We start from the raw sequence: 17106 nt of genomic DNA on the forward strand, positions 1-17106 counted from the left end.
ACCACGTGGAGCTTTTGTGCTCCCCCTCTATCCCCTGGGCTGCCTAACAAGCTGATTCTCCAGATACATGCCTGTCCCTGCCCTGGGGCCCTCCCACTGCCCCTCTCTGCAGCAGCCTGAGGCGGGGAGCTGGGTTCTCAGGGGTTCCTGCTGTGTCCTCTGGCGCAGAGCCTGGCCCTTCAAAGTCCTGCGTGACGCATGTCTTGTAGCTGTGTGCTCGCCGGAGGTGTAAACGGGCACTGAGTGGGACCAGGTTTGGAATGCGACCTCCGGACATGGCATTAGTGAAGGCGACACCGCATCGGGGGGGGGTCTACATGTCAGGCTTTTTCAGAAAGAACTTATTTCGACATTCTAATGCTGAGATCAGTTAGTTCTGAAAAGAGCATTCACAGGGCAAGAGCATTTCGAAATGGAGCATCCACCCGGGAGAGCCCCGTTTCCAAACACGAGCAAAACCGGGATGCCTCCCTGGAGGCCAATTAAGTCATAATTACTTCTGCTTAGTACCCCAGAGTCAATTTGGAAATGGAAAGGCGGGCTGTCGGCGAAAGGCGGCTGCTTTGGTGGAGTTCCTATTCTGAGTTCAATGCCCTGTTCTTGCAGAATAACGAGCTTTGCAGCGTGGGCACAAGGGGCTTTTTCCGCACCCAGGGTAGACAAGCCCTAGTTCTGGGCTCCACATTTTGAAAAGATGTTGAAGGGGCGGAGAAGAGCAACAAGCTATTGGAAGGGCTGAGAAAATCCCCGGCAGTGAGAGATGTAAAGAGCTCTGCCTGTAGTGAACTGGAGCTGGCGAGCGGACTCAGGTTTTGTGCACCAGTAACTTCCTGGCGAGAAACACCAAGGAGTCTTGTGATGCCTAAGAGACTGAGGGATTTATTAGGGCATAAACTTTCTTGGGTCAAACTCCCTTCTTCAGATGGAGAACACACAATCCAGTAGCACTTGAGAGAAGAACAAATTTATTGCGTCAGGAGCTTTTGTAGGGAAGACCCTCTTCTTTGTGTGAGGAAGTGGATTTTCTCCATGCAAGCTTATCCCCTACTCAAGCTGCTGGTCTCAAAGGTGCTCCAGGACTCCTCGTTTTTGCAGCTGCAGACTCACACAGCTACCCTGCCGAGGCTCTTTTCCCAGGGAGCAAACACCAGCTCTGAGAGGGCTCTGGTGGAACACGAATGAGTGGCTGGTGGCAAAGCCAGATGTTTTAGCCATGCAGGTGAGGAGCCATGGGAACCTGCTACGGACGGAAGTGGTAGCTCTTGGTGGCAGCAGGTCCAACCAAACACAAGTTAGGGGGCTCAGAATGGGGGTAACTGAGCGACAGGCCATGGCTATACCAGCCAGGGGTGCCAGAGGGGGTGATCCTGGCTTTGGCATCTAGGAATCCTCATGGGAGCTGCTTGTCACAGAGTGTGTGTGTTGGGGGGGCGGGGGGAGGTCCCCAGGCCCTGCACCCCATCCACAGGCAGATGTGACGCTCATTCAGCAGGGAGAACAGATGGGTTATGAGGCGACAGGGACACAGCGTAGAACTACTATGCACTGATGCTGTTCTAGGGAAACTGAGGCACTCATCCCGTGTTACTACAGGACACCAGGAAACACATACTGCCGAACCAGGGGAATAAAATCCTCACCCCTTCCCCCACTTCATCCCACTGCTCATTTAGCAAGGTGGGTGTTGCCCTGCTGGCCTCTGGGGTTGAAGTCAGGACCCATCGCTCTCAGGCATTGTCCCCCTTCTAGCCAGTGGGTCTAGCCCTGGTGCAGCTGTGCAAAGACGTGATACACGAATTTGCACGAGGCGTTGGTCACCAGCAGGTGTAAGCACTCCCAGTCTGGGAGGGGGAGACTTCCTCCACCAGGGGCAGTGCTGCCTGTAGCCCTCCTACAGTTAGGAAACTTCTCCCTTCCTGTGGGGGGAAGGGGACCCGGACGCCTGGGTTCTGATTCCAGCTCTCCTAATGGAGATGAGTCCCTGTCCTCCTCCGTGCCTCAGTTTTCCTCCTGGTAAATGGGGCTGGGGACAGCTCTTGGCAGGGCTAATTTCTCCATGGCCTGGCCCCTGTCCTGCAGCAAGTGTGCCGGGGTCAGACTCCTGTACCCTAGCACGGTTCATGGCAGTGCAGAGCCCAGCTTGCGCCCTTCGCTGCCGCGTTGCTCTGTCAGTTTAGCCCAGAGAGCCAGGAATGAAAGGGACCCTTACCCCTGCAGCGTCACACCAGGCTGATTCACCCCAGCCAGCACCAGGCTTTCCTGCTGGGCTAAGTGCTCCGGGCTGGCGTGGGTGGGAGGCCTGGGTCAGGAGAACAGGAGCCCCTTGTACTGCCACAGTGACCCCTGCTGCTCAGTGCCTTGTGGCCCCTGGCAGGTGCGTGGGGGCTGGGGCTGCGACAGGCCCATGGCTGAGCTATCTCTGGGAGCCAGGGCTCCATCCCCCCAGCCCCACATTCAGTGCTGCTGGCCGCCCGGGGCTTGGGGAAGCCTTAGAAGGGCTTGTCATCTCGGAGTCCAGTCCCCTTTTACAAACATGCACAGGTGCCGTGCTCTGCCCTGCCTCCAGCTGCCGCCCCGGCCCCGGCAACACCACGTGGATTAACCCTTGTCAGGCGGCGCGCTGGGGCTAGAGATCAGACGTGCCACGCAGCCTGGCCAGGCTCCTTAAAGCCTCCCCGAGATCCAGCGCAGACAGCCAAGTGCAGCCAGGACAGGACCGCAGTGAAGCCACAAGCCAGCCCAGCAGGGTAAGCCACTGGCTTGGAGCAACCTCTCTAGCCCAGGGCATTCCGCTGGTACCTCTCTGCACCCCGCCCCAAGCGAGCTTGTTGGAGGGGAGCACGCGGAGCTAGCCAGCACTTTGTGTGGGGCTAGCACAACAGAAGGGGGTGGCTTGCTGGGGCAGGGTCCAGCCAGCCCCCCCCTCACCCTAGTCTGGGGGCTTTATCAGGGCAGGCTGAGAGCCCCCCTGTCACACCTGCTGAACAATGCTCTCTTTAGTTGTTTGCACCCCTGGGTGGAATACATTTTGTTATGTGCACTGAGGCATGCGCGGATGTGCACCACCCATAGACACAGGATGCCGGCTGGAGGGGTCCTCTGCTAATCAGCTGGGCAGCACCTGAATCTCTCCTGGGCGGCTGCCCAAGTGCTCAGCTTACGGGGAACACTGCTGGAGGGGCCCGAGATGGCTTTTTCCCTACTTGAAAAACCACGTGGCTGCCTCTCCGTAGTGGCTGGGGTTTCTACACCAGCCTGAGAGCATGGGATGGCCTGGCCTGACGGAGCCCTGCTATCCCCAGCCATGGGGAGCTCCGAGAGGTCACGGAGTTCCTTCTTCTGCTGGGGCACCGAATGTGTCCCAGCCCAGCCATGTGATATGGGACAGGTCTGTCATTTGGCTGGGCCAGGCAGCTCTGCAGAACACAGCAGGGTAGCACCGTGTACGAGCGAGCTCTGGAATTTGTGTGCTCAGTGCAGTCCGGGTGGGTGGGTGAAGACTGTCTGTCTCTCCTTGGTCAGTAACCTCTCACTCTGTGCCTCAGTTTCCCCTGCCATTCAAGAGGGATATTGATGAGGCGCTACCGACACAGAGCACAATGTAAGATCTCAGGGGCATTAGGAGGCTTTTGCATCCCAGTCTCGGAACTGCTACTGCTTAGTAATTAGTCTAAGGAGAAAGCTGAAGCGGCCAAATCTTTTCTGGGTCTCAAACTCGCTGCGCTGCCAGCGTGCTTGGAAACCGAGCAGATGTGTGTAAAATCCTCTGCCAGGTGCTGTGCTGTCATGAGACTTAGGAGAGCATTGGCTTGTTTGGGGCTCTGGGGCGAGGTGTTCTCCAAGGCTTTTGCCATGCAGGTTCTGTCCCAAACTCAGCCCCCTCTGCGAGTAACCAGCTCCCAAGAATCCGGCCCTGAAATCTTGTGAACAACAGGGCCCTGGAGCAGATCCTCTATGGTTGTCAGTAGAAGTTAGGAACCTAAATCCCTCTGAGGCTCTGGCTGAAGACCAGCAATTAAAGGAGGGAGACCGTAATTTTGGAGCTGGTTCATAGGAAAGGGTCAAGGCAGCCTGAACTCTGGGGTGCCATTAAGATCGTCTTCCTGCAGCACAGCTTTTCTGTGGCTGAGATGAAAAGCCCCCCCACCCCCACCCCTCGGGTGATTTGATTCTCTTGTGCAAATCTGCTGTGTTTTGTGGCTGTTTGTCAGCAGAGGAGGCCTGGCAGCATCTCGGCCTCCCGGCGTGGGCCTGAAATGACTCACGCCAAAACCCCACAGGTGTTAACAGCAGCTTCCTTGCAGCTATGTGACAGCCAGTGCATAGCAGGCAGGTTGTGCCTGGGCTGGGGCAGCCTCTTCGCACTCTTCTTGAACTCTCACTGGCCTCTTGAAGCAGCAGAGACGGAAATCGGCAGAGTCGGTGGGTAAGGACCAAACCAATGTTCTTAGCGCGTGGGCTCTTTGGGGCTCTGTGCTGCATCTCAGGGGCATTGTCCTGCTGCTTGTGGGCCTGCCACTCTGGGGGAGGGTGTCTGTGTGGTCCCTAGCCCAGAGAACCAGCTCTCTCGGGGGTTAGCTGCATCAGATGTGGCATGTAGCACCCTAAGGCACCGTGCTGGGCAGGGCTCAGCTGGACGTGGCAGTTCTAGCTCTTAGTTGCCCTGGCTATCGGGGAGGAGGGTGCACATGCCTCTTTGGCCTCTGCAAAGTCACAGCCTGGCAGATGATAGCCCCAGAGCAGGGACACAGTGAGCAGCAGCTTCCTGCTCTCCCACACACCCATAGGGCCACAACTAGCTGGCCAGTTGGTGGGTGTAGCCTGTGTGTGCTTGGCCCGGCTGCTGAGGGGCCCAGCCAGAGTCCAGTGAATGTGGGGTGGGGAGACAGAAAACCCCTCTGTGCTGGACCTGTGTGAGCCGGAGGCAGAGGCACAGGGCAGCAATTCAACCTCAAGCTTCAGGGTTCATGCTGCCTGCAGGGCTCAGGAAGGAATTTCCAGCCCCCCGCATCAGTGGCCACGTGCCTTTGGTGGAAGTTGGCTCCCGAGATGCTCCTTCCTTTCTGGGGGAGTGCAGCCTGTCTTTTGGTGCCCCAAGGGTGCTAGCAGCACAGGGTGAGCATGCACAGCAGGGGAACTAGCCATTGGCAGGCAGCCAGCAGCCAGCACCAGTCTGGCCGTGCTGGGGCTGGGCCGGGGAGGGGAGGGGAGGGGTGGGGTGGGGGCCACGGACTGGCTGGGGCAGGACAGTGGGGACATTCCGACGGGCACAGCTATGCGACTGTGGCAGGAGGGCTAAGCCCCTGCAGCTGCAAGCTGGACTGGGGGTTGCATCTCTGCGGGAGGCTTAGACCCTGCTGGGGCCCGGGATGCAGCTGTGACTCTGACTTGCAGCAGGGGCTGGGTAATCCCCACTCTGTGACCGCCTGGGGGGGGGCTGGGGAGATCGGGCTGGGTGAAATCCGGCTTTCTTTGCCCCAGATTCGGGCTTCTCCGTAGATCCAGGGAATGGCAGAGGCTGCCGCTGTAGCTTGCTGCCTGGTCTGTTGGCAGCTGGGAATCTCTGCAGTGGAGCCAGTGTTCCTCTGTTCCTTCCACCTCCCACCACACAACCAGGCCCAGTGTTTCTGATGCAGCCCAGCCACAGGCCATGGCACCCCAGCCTTGCTTGGGCCAGGCCATGGGGGCGGGGTGGGTGTACTGCCAGGTGGATGTGAGAGCAGGGAGCCTCTGCTGGTCTGGGGCCCTCAGCTGGGTCTCTGTCCTTGGCGGGGGGGGGGTCCCCTAGAGCAGGGCAGGGCAGGGCAGGGCAGGGCAACCACAAAGAGTGGGTGGGCTGCATGAGTGGCCCTCCGTCTCCTTGGTGGGCTGCAGCAGCCCATGGCCCACTGGAGCTCCACCTGTGCCCCCCAACCCACCAGACAAATCCCTGGGGAAGCCTTCCCTGTAGTAATGCAGAGCCCCCCCGGGCATGGCATCCCACCTCCAGGGATCTTTGCAACAGGCCGGTGCAGATGGGCCACACCCCCCTCCACACCCATCACAACCCTCTCCCCTCCCTAAATATATCAAGCTCCATCTTGACGCCAGTTAGGCTTTTCACCCTGGCTGCTCCCCCGGCAGGCCGCTCCAGCGCGTCACTCCTCTGACGGTTAGATGCAGACGCCTCATCTCCAGCCTAAGCTTGTTGATTGACGGTTTCTATCCATTTGTGCTGGGGTCCAGATGGTGCTTCATTTAAATAACTTCTGTCCCTCCCTGCTATTTATCCCTCTGATGTATTAATAGAGAGCAGTCGCAGCTCCCCTCAGCCTGCTTTTGGTTAAGCAGAACAAGCCAGGCTCTTTGAGTTCCCTCTCCTAGGATAGTTTTTCCATTCCTCAGATCGTTCTAGTAACCCTTCTCCGCACCTGTTCCCGTCTGAGTTCATCTGCCTTAAAGGTGGGAGAGCAGAGCTACATGTGGTATTCCAGATAAGATCTCATCAGTGCCCTGTATAATACAGGTACAACCTCTCTCCTTGGGCACCCTGGGGACCTGATGGCTGCTGATCCAGAGAATTTGCTGGACCACAGGAGGTCAATATTTTCTATCACGTTACCAACACCTCCACTGCTGACGGGGCTCTGAGAAGACACTTAGGGGTAAATTGCAGCTCAATAACAGCACAGATCACAGAGAGCCAGGACTGGTGGCTGGAAAAAAACGTTATGGGACCGTGGGAAACTTGGCCACAGCCATGAGAAGTGGTCTTCCAGTTAAATAGAATCACGCTGGCTCACAGATGTTGCTGGGCCAGAGAGTGCCAGACTAGAGAGATTCAGCCCGTACTCACATTTCCCTGTCTCTACTGGAAATACCTTGCTTGTTGTGCCCCAGGACTGCCTTAGGCTTTTTAAGGGACACCTCCCTTTGACAGTTCATAGTCACCAATACACCCCGTGTCTTTCTCCTTTTTTGTCACTTCCAGCTGGTAAGTCCCCAGCTTAGAGTAACAAGCTTTGTGCTATCAAACAGCAACCAGTTTCTATTGCTCCAGTTACCAAGGCCCTGATATTCAGGTCCTCCTTCCACCTTGGCAGTGCCCCGACCCCTGCCCCCAGCTTTCTGTCCTCTGCAGATTTTATTTGCACTCCTCCTCTTTCTCGTCTTTGCCAAGGTCAGTAGCAAAACCGTTAAACAAGGTTGGTCCTGAAATGGATCCCTGATGAACTCCACAAGTAACCTGCTCCAGCAAGACAATTCACCTGCCAGTATGCCTGGTGGCGGTCTGCCCTTTGGCCAGTTCCTTATCCACCCACTATCAATCCCCATCTTCTGCAGTTTAACAGATAATTCCTCGCAGGGAACTGAGTCGAAGGTTTAACTGGAATCCTGGCAGATCTGCTGTATCTCCTTTGTCTAAAAAATCAGTTCTCTCTCCGAGAAAGATTTAGTATCTTTGGTACCATCTCTTGCACACAACAACTGAGACAGCGGCGGAAAAATCAACAATCCCTTTTCGTCAGTTAGGCTCCTTTTTGCAGTTCACAACCTCGGAATAGACTGTTTCATTTTAGGAAACACCCTAACGGCCCTTCCATCCGCTAGTCACTTTGTGTACAGCAATGGAGCAGCCAGCGGCCCTGGGGCCAGGTGCGTGTGTGAGGTGAGGGGCTGGTTCTGTGCCCGAGAAGGGGTGGGACCTCATGTGGAAGGGGTGAGGCTTCAGGAGGTCAGCCCTCACGGCAAGTGCTCCTCGTTCCCATCCTGTAGGTGGGCCTTGTAGCTGCCTGCCTGAGGCCTGCACTGGGGGGACACCCCCTGACCCCCCAAACTCTGCCGATGGCTGCTGTGCTGGTGTTTGCTCTGAGTCCTTTGGGCTTTGCTGTGAGCTCGGCGCCTAGCTGTTAGACGTGGGGAGGGTGGCTGGACAGACAGAAGGTGTGTGTGCGACGGGATGACCGCAGGGACCGGTGTGGCTGGCTGGCTGGCTGTGCAGAGATAGCTCAAGGGGTATTTGTGGAGCTGGCCAGGGCTGGCTGGACGGATGGGGGGATAGATGGAGACCGGAGGGGTCAGACCAGCTCCCCATAACCAGCAAGGTGCGCTGGAGCCTGGCTGATGACACAGCTTTCAGGGCCCCCAGCTCTGGGCTCCACTCCCCATTCGGGCCCACAGCCAGGCCTGCCGGCTAACCCTGCCCCTCTTGCCTTGCAGCGGAGCCGACATGAGCAACTGGACGGCCCCGTTGGAGGCACCGGAGGCCCCCGTGGGCCCAGCCCGTGGGGCGTGCGAGCCGAGAGACCCGGTGCAGTTCGTGCTGGTGCCCCTGGTGCACAGCCTGGTGCTCTGCGTGGGATTGCCTAGCAACCTGGTGGCCCTGCTGGCCTTTCTGCAGAGCGGCCAGGTGAGGAAGGCCATCCGCACCTACCTGATCAACCTCACGCTGGCCGACATCCTCTTCAACCTCACCCTGCCCCTCTGGATCCCTTATTACTTGGCTGGGGGGCACTGGGCCCTCTCGGAAGCCGCCTGCCGCCTGGCCGGGGCTGCCTATTACGTGGCTACCTACAGCGCCATCGCCTTCATGGCCCTCATCAGCGTCAACCGCTACTCCACCGTCCGGCTGGCCAAGCTGGACCTGACTCTGAACCGGCGCCACGGGGCTGTGGCCGCCTGCGGGGCAGTCTGGCTGCTGTGCTGGGCCTGCGCCGTCCCCAGCCTGGCGGCTCAGCAGACCCAGGCGGGGCTCGGGGGCACCAAGTGCTTTGAGCAGAATGCAAGGCACAGGAACTACGCCTACGCCATGGTGGGCTTCTTCGCGGCCTCCTTCCTGGTGGTTCTGGGGGCCTCCACCTCCATCATGAGGTCGCTCTCGGCTGCAGCTGCCGCCTCCCACGGCAGCCACCGCCGCCTGGCCCGGGCCATGGTGCTGGGCGTGCTGCTGGTGTTTGTGGTCTGTGTGGCTCCCTATCACCTCACTCTGGCCCCCTGGGTGGCCAGCCGGACGCCGAGCCCTGGCTGCAGCCCCCCCTCCTCGCTGGACATCCTGCACAGCCTGAGCATAGCCCTGCTGAGCCTCAACAGCTGCATTGACCCGCTGATCTACTGCTTCGCCATCAGGCGCTTCCGGGCGGACCTGTGGAGGACCGCGCACAACCTTGTCCGCTGCCTCCCCCTGTCCCCCTCCCCGCTGGAGAGGTCCGGGCCCAACATCCGCTGTTCTGTCACCTCCGCCTAGCCGGCTGCTGCGAGAACAGTCTCCCTCCCTCCATGACACCCCCACGGGCACTGCTCCGGCTCCAGCCACTTGGTCTTGTCGTCAGAATCTGAACTCGCCCCCGGAGCTCTTCCCGTTGGATGTGGGCAGTCACTTGGCAGCGTTCCCTGTAAGCTGAGCACTTGGGCGGCCGCCCAGGAAAGATTCAGGTGCCGCCCAGATGATTAACAGAGTGCCATGGCCAGCAGCTTGTTTTTCTACTGATGGTGCACATCGCATGTTCCTCGGTGCACATAACAAAATTTATTCCACCCGTGGGTGAAAGAAATTGGAGAGAACACTGTCCCCTGGTAAACGCACCTCTCTGGCGTGATTGGAGGGTGACTGACTGCCCAGTGTGAGCTGGGGCTCTGCTCCTGTGAGTACATCCTGTGGGAGGAGGTTGGCAGACGTTTGAGCTAACCTCCCCCCACCCCCTGTATCTCCCTTGCTTCTACCCGCAGGAGCTCCAGTCCCCATTGCTTCTCTCTGGGACATGGGCCTTCTGGGCTTTGTCGTTTGCTGAGAGACGCCATCAGGGTGTGTCCAACCTCTGGGTCACGCGGACCGGAGCACTAGCCGTCATTAGCTCCTGGCCCCCCAAAAGCCACGTGCCCGGGTGGGGCTCCAACAGGCTGTGAGTTGGCTGGAGGGAAACATAGCTTTGAGCCTGGCCCCCTTTCTAGAAGGGACAAGACAGAGGGTCCTGGCTGTACCTCGTCTGCTTGGTGGGGCTGAAGCGGAGTGCCACAGCTGGGGTCTGCTCCCCACGAAGCCCACTGAAGAGGGGCTGTCACAGGGTGATGCCGGCCATGTAAGAGGGAAGAAGCTGGTGCACCTGTGACTGGCCATTTGCCCCTGAATTAGGGCCCAGGGGGGGCGTGGAGCCAGGTGAGTGGGAGATCAGTGAGTCAGAGCTGCCTGGGAGCAGCCAGGGAAGGGGCAGATGAGAGCTGCTGGGAACGACAGGGTGCTGCAGCCCCCCTGCAGAGGGGAGTGGTTGTCCGGAGAGCCCTAGGGGAGCTGAGTGGGGCTGAGGGGGTTCCGAGCAATGGGCCGGGCCGGGTGGAAGAGTCGGGGGCGGGTGCTCTCAAGTGGCTGGGCGGGTGAGTGGGGGCCTGCGCTGGATACTGAGTGCGGATGAGCTCCCAGGGGGTGACCTGCATGTGATGTTGGGGGAGAGGGGAGTGGCAAACCTCCCTGTGCTGCTCTGCTTTACGGGGGGGGAGGGGTTCCCCAGCAGGGGCCCACGGACTGTGCACAAGTAAATTCCACCCCGAGGTGGGGTCATTTCCATTGGACACTGAGGGAGACTGTGGGTTTTGTTTGGTGGCTGGGCTGAGGGGAAACTGAGGCGCGTGTGCTCAGGTTGGGTGTCTTTTTATGGCGGCATTGTAAGGCTCTCCCTGCCCAGCGAAAGCCAGGCAGCAAATGCTGGTAGCCTCAAGGGCACGCTTGCAGGGGGTCCTCTGTGCTGGCTGGAGCTCTCGTAGATGCTGGGGTGGGCAGTCTCTGGAGATGGCTCCACACTAATGGGAAGGGGGCCCAGTAGCTCCGGGGAGGGGGGCCATCCATATTGTGATCAGTGTTCCCTCTATTTTTTCCATCGGGGTGGAATGAATTTTGTGTGTGCACCAAGGCGCGTGTGGCTGTGAACCACCAGTAGAAAAACACGCTGATGGCTGTGGGAGCTGGGCAGCACCTGAATGTCTCCTGGGCGGCCGCCAGGGCACTCAGCTTACAGGGAGCCCTGACCGTGCCCATAGCATGAGGGGGTTCGGGTGCGTGGGGTCTGCTGTACAGAGGGGGAGGCAGCGGTGGGGCTGGTTGCCCAGGGCAGGGCACTGGGAAATGCGCCGTGTCTGACACCCGCTCTGTGCAGGATGGCTGCTCCCTGTAGGGACAGCTTCTAACTGGCTCAGCAGCGGCACAAGCGTTTGATCCCCACCCCTGCTCCTTTTTGTTGCAGAATCAGCTGTTCGGGAGCCTGATTTCACTCACCCCCCCAGAGCATCAGCATCTCCCCACACCCAGGCTGCTGCTTGGCACGGTGTGTGCTGGGCACCTCCCAGTCTAACCCTTCGTCCGCACTGGAGGCTGGTTACAGATCCTCGTGGCACATCTCCTGAGAGCCAACAGGGCTGCCTGGGAGTCCTGGGCCAGGGTTTTCCCTGTCCTCGTGATGCATTGTCGTCGTATTCCTGGCTGCCGTCCTCTGCCCCAGAGGTGGCTGCATTTCAGTGCTTGGCCTGCGCATGTGGTTGGTGAGGTGCTTTGGGATCCCTCGGGGTGAAAGGGGCTCGCTGCTGGTGTTAGCTGGGTGAACATGGTGCCATGGGGAAGTGTGTGCAGTTCCTGAAGTCTGTTACAGGGGAGCAGCTGGATGGTGTCAGGGTTCACTCCTTCCCAGGGCGACACTACGCTGTCACCTGTTACCCAGCAGCGCCGTGGGTGCCACCTCTGGCCCCACGGCTCATTGCAGGCAGGACTGAAAGCCCGACCGCGGGTGGCTGTTTGGCACTCCAGTTTTGCAGCCCCACCCACCTCAATTGGTCCCCCTGTCTGAGCAACCACAAGGCCTGTCGCAGGGCAGACCCGGCTGGCCTCACCTGCGAGCAGGTGGCCTCTGCAGTGCTGTAGGTGGGTCCCTTGGGGCCTGAGCCAGCCTCTGCCGGGAGGGAGCAGCGTGTCTCGGCCAAGGCGTTGGGAGGGTTTGCTTTCTCCCGGGGGCAGCCAGTGCCTGCCCTGAGTTCTGGGCTGGCAGTGCTGCCTAGTGGGTGCTGCTTGCTGGGCTGCGGCAGGGAGGGGAGCTTCTGGCCTCCACAGCTGAATTTCAAAGCAAAGCTCCCAGCCAGCCCCTCTGTCTGCCTGGACCATGTGTTTGCAGTCACAGATCCTGGGCTATAAAGCCCAAAGGGAGCCACAGTTCCCCTCCCCTCCCCTCCAGTCCACCCAGACCAGACCACAATTAACCCCTGGTGAGCGAGAGCAGATCTAGTCGAAAAACTCCCTGTCTGGGGTTAAAAGCTGCCTGGGCTGGAGATTCCCCTGCAGCCCTGTGGGGAGCGACCTGCGCTGCTGAGAACGGGCGCCTGAGTTGGGTCTAGCTTTAGCCCCCAGCCACTGGCTGGGGGTGTGCGTGTGTCTTTGATGTGCCTAGTGGCACGCATGTCTTCATGCACATCTGTGCTCGTGTGTGTGTGTGTGTGCGCGCATGCGAGTCAGTGCTGTGGTTTCTTTGCCTAGCGCTGACTGTTAGACTTCGTCTCCCCCTTTCTCAGGGGGCCCCTTTTCACGTAAACCTTCCTGCTTCCACCCGCACGCCTGCTCTGAGCCACAAGACCCACGCACACAAACCAGACCCTGCGAAGGAGCCTGTGCACAGCTCCCCGAGCGGCCTGCAACCCTGCCACTCGCAGGGCGGCCACGGCTCCTAGGGATGTTCCCAAGGTCATATCAGTGGCCCGGAGCGTGTTGCTAACTTGGGGATCCCCTGGATCCCTGCAGCCCCAGTGTGGAGCCTGCTTCGCCCATCTCCTCTGCTCTAGCAATGCTGGTCCCAACACAGGGTGAACCGTTCCTGGGGGCGCTGGGAGTGAGCAGCGAGGCTCCGGGTTCCATCTGCGGCTGGGAGGGGGCAGTGCAGGGCCCCCGGAGGAGTGGCCACCTGCACAGTAGCCCCCTTGGCTAAGGCAGGAGAGGCCCTGGAGGTCCATGCAGTTCCCTGACCCTGGAGAGGCGGCTGGGGCATGGCCTGCCCGTAGCCATTGGCTGTACTCTGCTAGGCCTGAGACCCGTGAGCAGGGAAGCAGCAGGGAGAGAGACAGCCTGCAGCAGCAGAAAGGGAGGGGAATTCCCTCTGCCTCACCTGCTCCTGGGCTGGTCGTGCTCACAGCCAGGATGGGGTCTGTGGGTGCAGGTGCAGACCCACAGAGCAGAGTTGCAGGGGGCTGGGATGGCTCTGTCTCACCCCACAAAGGGTGCGGTGGGGGGGTGTCGGCCAAGGCTCAGGATGCCCTGGAAAAGCTAAGCTGCTGGGGACAAGAACAAAGGAACCCCTCCAGCCTGCACCATTCGGGGGGCCCCGTGGGAGGAGTTTGCACCGGTGCGGGGGCTGGAGGAGTGAAAGGAGGCAGGTTTCCAGTTGCTATTGAGGTGCAGAGCTGCCCTAGGAAGGGCAGCGCCCCTTTAGCAGGGCCAGCTCCCTGGTGCAGCTGCCCATGTGGCAGGTGCAAGGGTTGGGGGTCTGCACAGAACTCAGTCACTCCAACCTGGGGCAACCCCCTGCAGCCTGCCTGGGGCCTGCCTGGTGCTTTCCTTAAAGCCCCACCGCCCCGCCTGTCTGAGCATCTCAGCAGGGAAAGGTTCTAGCCTGGCTGCTGCTTGGTGAGAAGCTGGAGCAGTAGTTCATCCCCCAGCAGGGAGAGCCCCTTCTGCAGGGCGATGCCCTGCTAGCGCCTGCTGGGGCCCCTGGGTTCTAACTGCAGTGCAGCAGCTGGGGTGACCTTAAGCGCTGGGGGCACAGTGGAGAGGACAGTCCTACACCTCGGCTCCTCCAGAGGGCAGCAGCTCACACGCCTGGACAGACCTAGGGAGCATTAATGAACAACTCCCACCCAGCCATGGGGCAGCTGCCCCCGGAGGGATGGAGGCGTGCAGCAAGGAGGGGCCAGACCCCTGGAGCTGGAGGCCACCAGCATCCTCTGCTGATCCCAGCCCCCCGTCACACCTCTCGCATTAGCAGGAATAGAACCCAGGTGTCCTGACCCCAACCTCCGCCCCTATTCCCAGAGCAGGAGCAGAACCCGGGTGTCCCTGGGCGGAATACATTTCTTTATGTGCACTGACGCATGTGGGGCTGTGCACTGCCGGTAGAAACACCGTGGGCACTTTGCTAATTGCAGGGTGGCAGCTGAATCGCTCCTGGGCAGCCGCCCAAGCGCTCAGCTTACGGGGAACTCTCGTCCTGACCCACAGCCCCCTGTAGTCTAAGCATTAGGGCCTCTGCTGTTATGCTGCATGGGGTGGGGGAAAGGACACTGGAGAAGCAGAGCTCTCTGTCTCTCCATCGGATGCTGAGGCTGGCAGTGCGTCCCGGTGGCATAGCGGCTGGACAGGGTACCGGCACCCGGCCGGAGGGCTGTCTGAGTGGGTGTGAGAAGGAGCTGGCCCTTTGCCTGTTTCTGGTGCCTCCTGAGCCTCCACTAGTGAATGGGAGCATGATGGGCTGGCTGGGGAGCCCAGCACGAGCAAAGGAGCAGCAAAGACGACGGGCCGAGCACAGAACAGGTCCCCAGAGTGTGTCTGCCTTCATCTCAACCCCCTTCATTTGCACCCCTGCCCCCAGGCCTGCCCGGCTCAGGGCAGGTGACCCCTGGGGGGCAGGGGCTGTCTTTGGAGGGCTTAATTAATTGGTATTTCTGAATGAATTAAAAGGAATGGTGAAGGGATGCAAAACTGGCGTTGCCTGGAGTTCTCAGTCTGTTACGTCCCACCTCCCCACCTGCCGCCTGTCCATCTGTCACCACCGCACGCCCCCTGCTAGCCAGCTCTAGGTGGAGAGGGGTGGGAGGGATGCATCTCTGTCTGTGAAAGGAATGTATCTGGCCCGCTTCACTATAGCATCTGAGTACCTCAGTTTTTAATGTATTTATCCTTCCCCCCGCCCCGCAACAAGGCCAAGGAGGGCTCCTATCCAGTTGGAAAACTGAGGCACAGAGAGGTGCTGTGACTGGCCCAAGGTCACTCACTGAGCCGGTGGCAGAGCAGGGAGTTGACTCCTGGTTCTCCCAAAGCAAACAGTAGTGAGTGCTGCCTTGTCAAACTGGCTGCTTCCCGCTCAAAGGCCGTGAAGTCAGAGGGGATGTTCGTGCCCTCCTTGATTTCAAAGCCAGAGGGAACCATAGTGAGCATCTGCCTTAAGCTCCTGCACAGCATAGGCCAGAGACCCTCTGCTAGTGCGTCCTGCCTCAAGCCCCGAACCGATGGCCAAGCCAGACCGTAGCTTCTAGTTTCAGGTGAGCAGAAGGGGCTTTTCTGCAGGCCTCGTTCGTCTCCTGTTCCACTGGGATACAAGATTCACCACAACCCTGTCTCCTAAACCAACATTGCATGCTGGGATGCAGCTGCCATGCTTTTCCCCAGAGGTGGCCGCATTTCAGCTGCTCTGGGAATTTGGGAGCAATTCCCTTTGTTGGTTTAGGTTGCAAACCGGCTGGATCACTGCAGGTTTATACCGATTGCACTTTAGGCCTTTTGAGGCTTGTGGTGTCGACCGAATGAGTATTAATGCCGCCTTCATAACTAAGCCTTGTGACTCATCCCACATGCCTCGTGGAGGATTTTGATCTGATATTAAAAAAAGAAAAAGAAAAACACTCTCTCCCCAGCTTCATCTGAGTGCTGAATGGAGAGCGACGGTTATTTTACTGCAAGAGAGGAAGGCCAGTAAGAAAAGCCCAGAGCACTGAATAAACCAAGTCCCTTCCGGCCCAGTAGGAACACAGAATTACCAATAACTCAGCAATGCTCCAGCTGGTGCTGCCTGCATCAAACCAGCCAGTCAACCTGCTTCTCTGCTGCTGGCCTGGCTTCCAAGCCTCCTTCCGCGGTGGTTGGTGGGTCACTACCCCTTTGGCTCAGGGTAGCTGAGCTTCCCACGGGAGCAGGGCTCCTTCTGGCTTGGCCAGTTTGAGGTGGAAATCGGACGGGTTCAGTGTTGGTTATGACCCATTGCATTTCTCTTCTCTGTCCTGGCTCTGTGAATGGGCTGAGGAGGGGATCTGCTCTCCAGGGGGTGCGGTGCACACATAGTGCAAGGACGGCTGAGCCACAGGCATGCTAATGGCTGCGCAGCATTTCAGCCGGTGCTGAGACGTGAGCGGGTGGGGGAAGGGCTGGAGCTGTAATGGCCCATGATCCTCTTCCTCCCTCACCCCCATGACATAGCATGCACTGGGACGGGAAAGGGAAGTTGCACCCAGCCAGGCCTACGCCTGGAGCAGAGCTTCTTTTAACTGTTTTCACGCATGGGTGTAATAAATTTTGTTACATGCACCAAGGCATGTGCATATGTGCACCACCTGTAGACACTCACGCTGCCGGCTGTGGGTGCGGTGGGCACTCTGCTGATCAGATGGGCGACACCTGAGTCTCCTCTGGGTGCTCAGCTTGCGGAGAACACTGGCTGTTCAGCAGCAGTGCAGCAAACACACAAGCCTTGGGGCTATTTGGTCCTGCTCAGGAGCCATATCCCAGCTGGGGCAGGATATCAGTTGCCCTTCCAATCCCTAGTGACAGGCAAACCGCCAGGGGATCCCTGGCTAGGAGAAACCCTCTGAGTCCTTGGTTGTTGGTCTCCGAGCTGGGATCTGGAGCAGTGGCTGGACCTGGGTCCCCCTCCCAGGCACTGGGGAAGTGGCACATTCATTGGCAGTGGATTTGATGACCTCCAGGGAGGGGCTTTGATACCGCAGCAGGGGGAAAGCACACAGACCTGGCTGTGGGCAAGCCATGGTGAGAATGCCCTGCCCCTGAGCCCTGGGGGCGGCTGAATGAGCAACGTAAGGGACTGTTGGACCTTGGAGAAGCTGATTTTCAGAGCAGCCAGGAGGCGGTGCCCTAGCCATGAGTGACTCCTGAGATGAATATGCATGCCCCATAACTCTGGGTGATGCTGAGCTCATCTGCCAGCCAGCCAGAGCCTCCTTCATTTAGCAAATCGGCAGGGCTTGCTCTGAGCCCTGGGGGTTGCGCTGGTTGTGCCTGATAAAGTCCTGCTCCCATGGGATGCGTGGAAAGCCAGAGCATGTCTGTGTGGGACTGGGTGCTGCTGCTGGCCCCTTGGCAATGCTGCTGTGTGGCAT

At 59.2% G+C, this 17106-nt stretch overlaps 1 protein-coding gene across 2 annotated transcripts; it reads left to right on the plus strand.

Moving 5' to 3' along the window:
* The first annotated feature begins 4127 nt into the window (after positions 1–4127).
* Positions 4128–10282, plus strand: LOC142001396 (platelet-activating factor receptor-like). 2 transcript variants are annotated; one of them, XM_074976547.1, is made up of 2 exons: positions 4128–4426; positions 8200–10282. In XM_074976547.1, exons 1-2 carry the CDS (start codon positions 4257–4259, stop codon positions 9221–9223), a joined length of 1194 nt encoding a protein of 397 aa, XP_074832648.1. In that variant the 5' UTR covers positions 4128–4256; the 3' UTR covers positions 9224–10282. The 2 variants fall into 2 exon arrangements, with proteins under 2 accessions (XP_074832648.1, XP_074832649.1); XM_074976548.1 differs by having other exon boundaries at positions 4312–4422.
* Positions 10283–17106: the final 6824 nt, after the last annotated feature.

This window comes from Carettochelys insculpta, chromosome 24 (genome assembly GCF_033958435.1).
Source record: "Carettochelys insculpta isolate YL-2023 chromosome 24, ASM3395843v1, whole genome shotgun sequence".
NCBI classification, from domain to species: domain Eukaryota; kingdom Metazoa; phylum Chordata; order Testudines; family Carettochelyidae; genus Carettochelys; species Carettochelys insculpta.

Excerpts from the sequence above, each read along its gene's own strand:
- LOC142001396 (XM_074976547.1), top strand. The coding sequence starts at position 4,257 with ATGACTCACGCCAAAACCCCACAGGTGTTAACAGCAGCTTCCTTGCAG. Across the intron at positions 4,427-8,199 it reads GAAATCGGCAGAGTCGGTGG|CGGAGCCGACATGAGCAACT; the intron begins GTAAGGACCAAA and ends CTTGCCTTGCAG.